This window comes from Bactrocera neohumeralis, unplaced genomic scaffold, assembly GCF_024586455.1.
Source record: "Bactrocera neohumeralis isolate Rockhampton unplaced genomic scaffold, APGP_CSIRO_Bneo_wtdbg2-racon-allhic-juicebox.fasta_v2 cluster11, whole genome shotgun sequence".
Classification (NCBI taxonomy): Eukaryota; Metazoa; Arthropoda; class Insecta; order Diptera; family Tephritidae; genus Bactrocera; species Bactrocera neohumeralis.
In genome coordinates, this window is record NW_026089624.1 from 4407066 (window position 1) to 4416329 (window position 9264).

At 38.0% G+C, this 9264-nt stretch overlaps 1 protein-coding gene across 15 annotated transcripts in view; it reads left to right on the forward strand.

The window, feature by feature from the left end:
• Positions 1-9264, forward strand: part of LOC126765677 (potassium voltage-gated channel protein Shal) — a 129042-nt gene that overhangs the window by 37179 nt on the left and 82599 nt on the right. For all 15 annotated transcript variants that reach the window (XR_007668517.1, XR_007668518.1, XR_007668516.1 and 12 more), the window contains 2 exons: positions 3861-4023; positions 5563-5751. Coding sequence is in view for 11 of the 15 variants with exons in the window: in XM_050483385.1 (XP_050339342.1) it covers positions 3861-4023; positions 5563-5751 (352 nt within the window). In the remaining 4 variants the exon portion in view is untranslated. The remainder of the gene's footprint in view (positions 1-3860; positions 4024-5562; positions 5752-9264) is intronic.

Genomic DNA, 9264 nt, shown 5'->3' on the forward strand with positions numbered 1-9264 from the left:
CCCGTGGTAAAAACGCTGAAATCAGCCATCTTTGTTTGTTTTCATTTGAACAATGTTGCCATTACTCAATAAGCATATATAGTTTTGTACACATCTATGTTTTCAATTACAATTTTTTATAATATAAAGTATCGAAACTGAAAGCAAACTATTAAAAAAATAGTTTATATATTTATAAATAATAGCTTTCGACTTTGATTTTGAGTTATTTTATGAAAATTTCAAACATATTGAATACAACTTTTATAATTACTACAGTATATCGAGATTGGCAACCCTGCATTGTGAGAGAGCAATCAGCTGACACGTTTCTACGGCATAAATCCAAATGCCGTGGATTCCTACGGCATCCTACGGCAAAGAGAGAAGGGAGTAGCGTTTTTCGCTGTTCACTTACATTGCACTCCCATAAGCTAGGTCGTATCAGCTGACACGGGCCACGGGTCTACGTTTTTGGCTGTTTATGCTATTAAGTTCGTTATGCTTAACGATTAATGAATTTCGATCATCACAAAGTTGTTGTATCGGGTGATTTTTTAAGAGCTTGATAATTTTTTTAAAAAAAAAAACGCATAAAATTTGCAAAATCTCATCGGTTCTTTATTTGAAACGTTAGATTGGTTCATGACATTTACTTTTTGAAGATAATTTCATTTAAATGTTGACTCATGTGGTTTCAACAAGATGGCGCTACATGCCACACAGCTCGCGATTCTATGGCCATTTTGAGGGAAAACTTCGGAGAACAATTCATCTCAAGAAATGGACCCGTAAGTTGGCCACCAAGATCATGCGATTTAACGCCTTTAGACTATTTTTGTGGGGCTACGTCAAGTCTAAAGTCTACAGAAATAAGCCAGCAACTATTCCAGCTTTGGAAGACAACATTTCCGAAGAAATTCGGGCTATTCCGGCCGAAATGCTCGAAAAAGTTGCCCAAAATTGGACTTTCCGAATGGACCACCTAAGACGCAGCCGCGGTCAACATTTAAATGAAATTATCTTCAAAAAGTAAATGTCATGAACCAATCTAACGTTTCAAATAAAGAACCGATGAGATTTTGCAAATTTTATGCGTTTTTTTTTTAAAAAAAGTTATCAAGCTCTTAAAAAATCACCCGATATTAATGTGAGCGCCTTCGATTGTTCACTTCTCAGTGAATTTACTTCCAAAACCAGAGAATTAAGCACCGCATTTACCTTATTAGGATTATTAGGCTCCAACAAAGGTTCAGTTACTTCCTAGAATTTCTCCGAACTACTGCGCACACCTTACAATAAAAAGCATTTTTGGATTTCAGCAAAAAATCCACATCAGCCTGTGATAAATTCACAAACGAAAAGTGGAAGAATGGATTACATTTATAGCAGCTGATCTTGGACTGAGTACGATCAACTCTATGGCCGCAAACATACGGCATTAATATAGAATAAATAATAGAACGCGGAGCAGAGAAAAAATACGTCCGTTCACAGTGACGACCGATTACTTTACACGGGGATTCTTTTGTCACTCATTATCATTATTTATTATGCAGTTGTTTCTGCACTATATTGTAGGACGAGAATAATAAGTGACTTATAGGGTTCGGTTTTTGTTCGTCGAGAGAGGAGCAAATGGGTCTGGCAGAGAACGAAGGCAAGACGAAATATCTCCTGTCATCAAACCAACAGTCGTCGCACTCGCGACTAGGCTGCCACGTCACTGTTGACAGTCATAACTTCGTAGTCGTAGATAATTTCGTCTTTCTTGCCAACAGGTTCATATAACATGTAGGCAATTGAGAAGGCAATTGTAGAGGCAATTGAGAAGGCCTACATGTTATATGCACCTGTTGGCAAGAAAGACGAAATTATCTACGACTACGAGGTTATGACTGTCAACAGCGACGTGGGAGCCTAGTCGCGGGTGCGACGACTGTTGGTTTGATGACAGCAGATATTTCGTCTTGCCTTCGTTCTCTGCCAGACCCATTTGCTTTGCTTGCTTGTCCAGTCTGGAAAAAAGCAGAACTAACGGCGCGGGTGTTGCGGCCGATGATATCAATACCCTTATCAGTTCTTAGCCGCCATGTTTGAAAAGCTTTGCCGGCAGTCCACCGCCGCTCGCCGCTTTGTTGTTTTTCAGATGGGTAATTACTATTAGAACTTCTTCATGGTCGGGCAATGGAAGGTCTGCTCCATCGTCATCGATTGGGGAATCGGGTTGGCGTTGTACTTTCAGTGCCATTCAGCAGGCTGGAAAAGTGTTCCCTCCACAATTTTAGTATGCTTTGGGCTTCGGCCTCTTTCTTTTTCTGTCTGCAAATGCGTCTCAATTCCCTCTTCAAATCTCGGTATCTATCCCATCCCGCACTTATTGGTCGACTGTAACGTTGCTAGCTAGGCAGTCTGTTTTCTCTTCGCTGGGACAAGGCACTCCTCGTTGTACCAGCTGTTCTTTCGCCTTTTCCGAAAACCAATGGTTTCAATGGCACCTGTACGTTAGGAGCTTGAAATGCCGTCCCACAGTTTCCTTATACTGAGTTGTTGACAGGTGCTCTCAGGGAGCAAGATTGCAAGACGAGTAGAAAATCGTTCAGCTGTCTGTTGTGATTGCAGCTTATCGACATCGAATCTTCTTTGTGTTTCTTGACGTGCGATTATTTCTGTACAGTGGCCGGTGCGAATCTTGACCGCAATAAGATAGTGGTCCGAGTTAATGTTAGAAACTCGGAGCGTACGCCGTCTATCACAACATGATCGATCTGAATGGTGGAGTTTCGATCCGGAGACAGCCAGGTAGCGTGATGTATTTTCTTGTGCTGGAATCTAGTAGCGAAGACGATCAGCCTCAACCCATTTGGGGATGTTTCCTCCTGGAGGCTGAATTTACCGCCTGTTGTGTCAAAGATACCTTCCTTGCCCACCCTGACGTGAAGTCGCCAGGCACGATTTTGACATCGTGGCATCTGCAGGTAGGCTAACCGCATATTGGTGATAACCGTTCTGTTAGTTAAAGCCAGTTAAGAAACCTGCGGTTAAAAATAATAATGTACTAAGCAGACATTGTGAAAACGGCCCTTAAACTTATAAATATTGTCTACTTGTATACTGCGGCGCACATACTAAGTGTTGCGCCTTAGCACTGAAGCACATGATCATATTTGAACTTGCTTGTTTATGTATGTATTTATATATAGGCTTAAAAGGAAGTATACAACACATGTTTACTACATTGTTTGTTTTATTTAAGGATATAAGATAAAAATATATATTTTTTAAAATGTATTTATTACTTCTCAAGTTTATGGAAAAACAAGAATAAAATTCTTACAACAACAAAAGTTATGAACAGAAACCTCAAAATTCTTAATATTTCTGACATCAATAGAAAGTTTACAAAAGTACGATAAGTGATGGAAACATATTTTTAGTACTTTGGCACATGCTTAAGGGTGTTATTGCAGAAGAATGACAAACATTTTTACGGGTAGTAACGGAAAATCTTTTCATCGCAATGCTGTGTTTTAAAAATATGTTTCCATCACTAAAATCATCTAAAAGAGTTCATTAATGTTCATAAGAAAATTTTAGAAAATGTTAGACACATAAATAAAGAAGGCTAAGGAAATACACATACATTTTTATTAATCTTCCTGAAGGAACACAACTTAATAAAGCTTATCGTTTAGGAAATATATTTAGACTTGACATCATTATCTCTGTCTTGTCTAGGATTACTAAAGATTCTTTAATTAGGTCATAGGGAACTTCCCTCCTCGAGAAAGGTTTCATAAATTATGTGTAGCATATCACTACACTACACTAAACTAGACAATATAAAATGGTTAAAAAAACAATATTTTATATGCTTACAGTTATGGTGACATGGTGCCTGAAACTATTGCTGGAAAAATTGTTGGTGGCGTTTGTTCTCTCAGTGGAGTTCTTGTGATCGCTTTACCTGTTCCAGTTATTGTTTCAAACTTTAGTAGAATATATCATCAGAACCAGAGAGCTGATAAACGAAAAGCACAGCGGGTAAGAATATATATAAATAAAACGGGCTGAAGAAGAACTGAATTTCCTGAATTCATTTTATTATTTTAACAATCCGGAGATTCGCATGATGCTATATTAACCTGTTGCAAGCAAAAATACTAGTTTTGTTCACATAACGGTTATTTGTAACACGTAAAACTTATCGATATGGATATTGATTAGACGAATTGAATTTCGGGTGACTGTCTCTCAGAACCTATGTATGTACGTCTACATCTGCAGTTCAAACGTCTCTAAAAACTATGTGTATCCCCTCCCCACATACAACACAATTTGAAATCATATTTAACTCTTTAGTTTAATTTGACTAACTGACAAATAGTGTCTTTAAACCATCTCATGTTCAAAAATAAGACCTTAAATTTTAAAGTTCTCTAGTGCCGAATATGTAGACCTCAGTGGTTATGGCTAAATTTTTTCCGAAAATTTCGGCTACTCTGTAATATACATTAATGAAGTCCAATGAACATAGTTTCTTGGTAATAAAATTTACTTGCATCGAAAATGATTAAGATGGGGTCAAAATTTGTCCTAGCTCTCATATACCTTATATCTAAGAAGAATTTCCTAACTTCCGGATTTTTTTGTAAAATATTTTAGGTTAGGTCGTAGGACCTCATAGATCAACGAAGCTTTTTGAGCTTACCATAAATTGGTTACTGTGGCTTGGGCAAAAAGCGTCGTACAAAGTTTTGCCTCCCGCATGTGAACATGTTGGATAATGTCCAGTCAGAACTCCTACAATTAGGTCAGATGACCTTCTACGGTTCACTCCGCACCAGAAGGATCTCGATGTCGAACAAGTTCTGGTTTTTGACCAGCGCTTGTCGAGCTCCAGTGTTCGAACGCAAGAGGATTACTGATAGCAAGCTTATCCGCACAGCAAATACGGAAGAAGTGTGAAAGACGATACAGTGGTCTGATAGCTTGAAGCTGGAGTTGATGGAAAGCTCCCGACAGAAGACTCCATCTTCTACCCTTCTTCTTAACTTCGATTCACTCCTTAAAAAACTCACTGCTCATTTTCTCCAACGATTTCCTCTCAAGGATAAGCATCAAGCACTTCACCTTGTTCACTGAGTTCGTCAGAGATTTTGAAACAGCGCCACCTTCGTGGTGCCACCAGTTTCTTTACGTAGTGTCAATACCACTCCACCGCAACCGTTCAGTCACAAAGAAGGCTATAGATGATATGCTTGAGATTAGCTTCGAACTCATATTTATCAAGAGTTCCAATCAGCTCCTTTGGCCGTGCGTTGTTGAAGGCTCCCGCAATATCAGCAAAGGTCTTTATGTGTTTAACAATACCTGAAATGTGAATTGAAAATTACGAATATTTAAATGCTCAGTTACACCCAAACTTAGAAATTTCTTAATTGTTTTTAATTTATTTACACAGTGGATGTAAATGCATTTGGAAATATTTAAAACACGATGTTTTTAGGTTTTATAACTTGTATCTCTATTTAATATTAAACTTGAAAACAACTCACACATCATTATTATTTTTATCTACAGAAAGCCCGTTTGGCTAGAATAAGAATTGCTAAGGCATCTTCGGGTGCGGCATTTGTTAGTAAGAAGAAAGCTGCAGAAGCTCGTTGGGCCGCACAAGAGTCAGGAATTGAATTGGACGATAACTATAGGGATGAGGACATATTCGAACTGCAACACCATCATCTTTTGCGATGTCTTGAGAAAACAACTGTAAGTAACTTTATATTTACTATATGTTAAAACAGATATTATTTTTAAAGTTATATAACACTACATGAGAATGATAAAACATTATTAGTAACCCGCTCGTAAAACATATAATATAATAATTACACTATTCAATAAATCTAATGGAAAAATTTGGAGAGGGTACTTGAGGTGATCCGATTTCGAATTTGAATTGAAAAAATTACCATCCCATACACATTTTGTGTTACAGAGTAAATATTTGACTTTCGCTGCTGATTGCTTCGCTGATAAGGAACCAACAGTATTCTCCCTTCATTGCCGGATCCCATCTGCCTTTGATATCGTTGCTTATTGTTACGATGTTCTGGTGGAACCTTTCTCCTTGTTAAGCGATAACCGAACCCAAATGTTCGGGAAAGAAGATTAGATTTTAAGTGACACTCCATAGTCAATTTTGCAATTGTGCACGATTAAATCTTTTACAAGTTTTTAGTAAGTTCTATTTCTCTGTTTCTTAAAAAGTCATATATAATTATCTAATGCTTTATAAAATGTATAATCCTTTTATACTTGTGCCCGCCAAGCTTAAGATGTTAGGTATATTAATGCATCTCCGTCTTTAACTAAATTTTCCATCAATCCAAGCATAATTTGTAATGGAGGTAATAAAACTTTTTTCTGATCAACGAGAGGCTTTTAAATCACCACATATTTGCCGTTTGTAAGCAATATGGTTTATTGAATTTAAAATCTGTGTCATACCATCGTATGTTTCCTTCATGTCGATTGCATCCGCAAAAGGAATAAAAGGCCTTCTGTTATCATTATGAAGAAAAGCCACCTTCAAACTGATTTTTGAGGAGTCTATGAGTAAATTCCAGTCTTCCACTTTTATGCGCAAAGCTCGATTTTTCCATAACACCATTTGGACTGGCCCAAGCACAAATTGTATCTTGTATGGTGAAAAGGAGGATAGCTTCTGGTTACGGGTTTCCAAAAATGTCACTTTCGTTCCTGATACAAATAGATTTTACTGATGTAGTCACGAATCCAATAGCTCAGCATGGCCCTTGGATAAAATATTTGCGATAAACTAATTTTGTTATTTTAGTAATTGTCCTCTCCTGTATTTTAGGGATAAACTGGCAAATTTTATAGCAAAAACGGTCCGCGCGGTTAACACAGCAACGTTCCTGTACGTTAGATTTTGACAAATGTTCACGTAAAATGTTTAAAACTAAAAATACGTGTTCTATTTTGCCAAAAGTAATACTTCTTCTTAATTGGCGCAGACACCGTTTACGCAGATATAACCGAGTTTACAACAGCGCACTTGTCACTTTTCCTTTTATCTGTTTGAACCTTTCTCTCGAAAACTCATAACACCGACCCATCAGATGTTATCATCGTTCACTCCTCTGCACCATACTTCAGGCAGGATAGGTTTATGAGTGTCTTCTAGAGTTTGGTCTTTGTTCATCGAAAGAGCACTTTACTTCTCAATTGCCTACTCAGACCTGTTGGAAAGAGTTATTCTGCGTTGGATATCGAAGTTATGACTGTCGACAGTGTCGTGGGAGCCTAGTCGCGAATGCGATGACTGTTTGTTTGACGACAGGAGAATTTCAATCATTTGACGTGCTTATGCATGCTGCTTATCAGTTCTTCGACGCCGTATTTAAATAGTTCAGCCAGCAACCCACCGAGGCCCACCTTTTGGTTTTTGAATTTGCTTTCGAATCTCTTCATGGTCGGGCAATCCATTGTGCTACATCGTCATCTTTTGGGTTCACTACCTCTTGGTGTTAAGCTTTCACCACCATTGAGCAGGTTGAAGAAGTGTGCCTTCCATAATTTCAGTATGCTCTGGGCATCAGTCACTAGATCACCACTGGAGATTCTACAAGAGTACGCTCCGGTCTTCAAAGCTCTATTAGTCGGTGTATCTTTTCGTAGAATATACGGGGATTTCGCTTTCGGCTAGCTTGTCAAGCTCTTCGTTCGCACGCATTTTGGCCTCTCCCTCTCCCAACACGGATCTCACACCAAACTTGCGCTCTTTTGTGTGGCCACTGTAGTAAAATCCACAAGGACCTACTTGCCTTAGTCCTTGTCCCGTCCATCGCATTTCTTGGACGGCGGTGATCTGAGCCTTCACTCTAACGAAGACGTCAACCAGCTGAGCAGCGGTACCTTCCGAATTAAGGGACCGGACATTTCTGATGCATGCCCTCAAATCATAATCCTTGTTTCGTTTGCTGTAGTCTTGATCAAAAGGGGGGTCTCTCATCCGAGGCAGTTGGTATCTTTTCATTGGGGGCATTTTTTACGTGGCAGGTCCCAAACCCAGCGCACAACTCTGTGTAGGAGATATTTCGCCTTCTCACTTTAGCTCTCTTTCGAACGGATGTTCTAAGGCTACCCAGAGGATATTTGGTCTAAAACTGGAAGTCGTGAGCTGCTTGAGCCATATGTAAAAAAATCGTTTCTGGCCACTCACAAGTGAATGACGATCAGAGAACTTTTTAATTTGCGTGAACTTCTACATCCTACCTTGGTGTGGCAAAGGCCCATAACCTGTTAGGAAAGTAAAACGCGTCTTGACTTGGCGTCAGTATCAAACGGAAGAAGAAAGTGTTTTAAATAACTGGTCTAAATCCTCGGCTCTGCTCGCTCCTTGTTGTTAAGGATATCATTTATCGTAATAACAAATATAATGGAATAGGTAAATTGGCAATTTATATTTTTATTTACTTCGTAAATCACTTAACGAATAGTACATACATAAATATATATGCAGAGTAATTGCAAGATCGACGGCTAAAACCCAGATACTACTCGTAGGAAAACACAGACTTGATCGTTCCTTTTAAATATTGCATTGCTCTGTGCAGGGTGTGTCATTCTAAGTCAACATTTTTTTTTCAACAGAAAAACAGGATAAAAACTTTCGAAAATGTGAAAAAGAAAGTCACTCAAAAGATGAGCTCTTAATAATAATAATCGATTTTTCGAATGTCAAGAATCGATTCTTAATCGACTTCGACTACAGAAGATCGATTCCGAAAAATCGATTATTTTACGAGAAAACTCGATTTTCGAGTAGATCGGAATCGAGTTTACCATCCCTACTGGCAGAACATATAATAACCTCCGCACAATAACCGCCACAAAAACCACAAAAAAAAATGATTTTTTTTCCATGTTATTTATATGGAAAATAGAAAATTTGAAAGAGGCACCTCTTAATATTAATATTAAAAGCTCATCTTTTGAGTGACTTTCTTTTTCGCATTTTCGAAAGTTTTTAGACTGTTTTTCACTGAAAAAAAACGGTTGACTCAGAATGACACACCCTAATATGTATGTGTATGTAAACAAAAACCGCTGTACCCTGCCAGTAGCTGTGTCATTTTATTCTGTATTTTTGAAGGAGACAAATTTTCAAATGATTCTTACATGAATGTTGAACACATGCTTATGTTTTGAAATATATTTTTTTTTTTTTGAATTGTTATGACTTTAAATATAGAA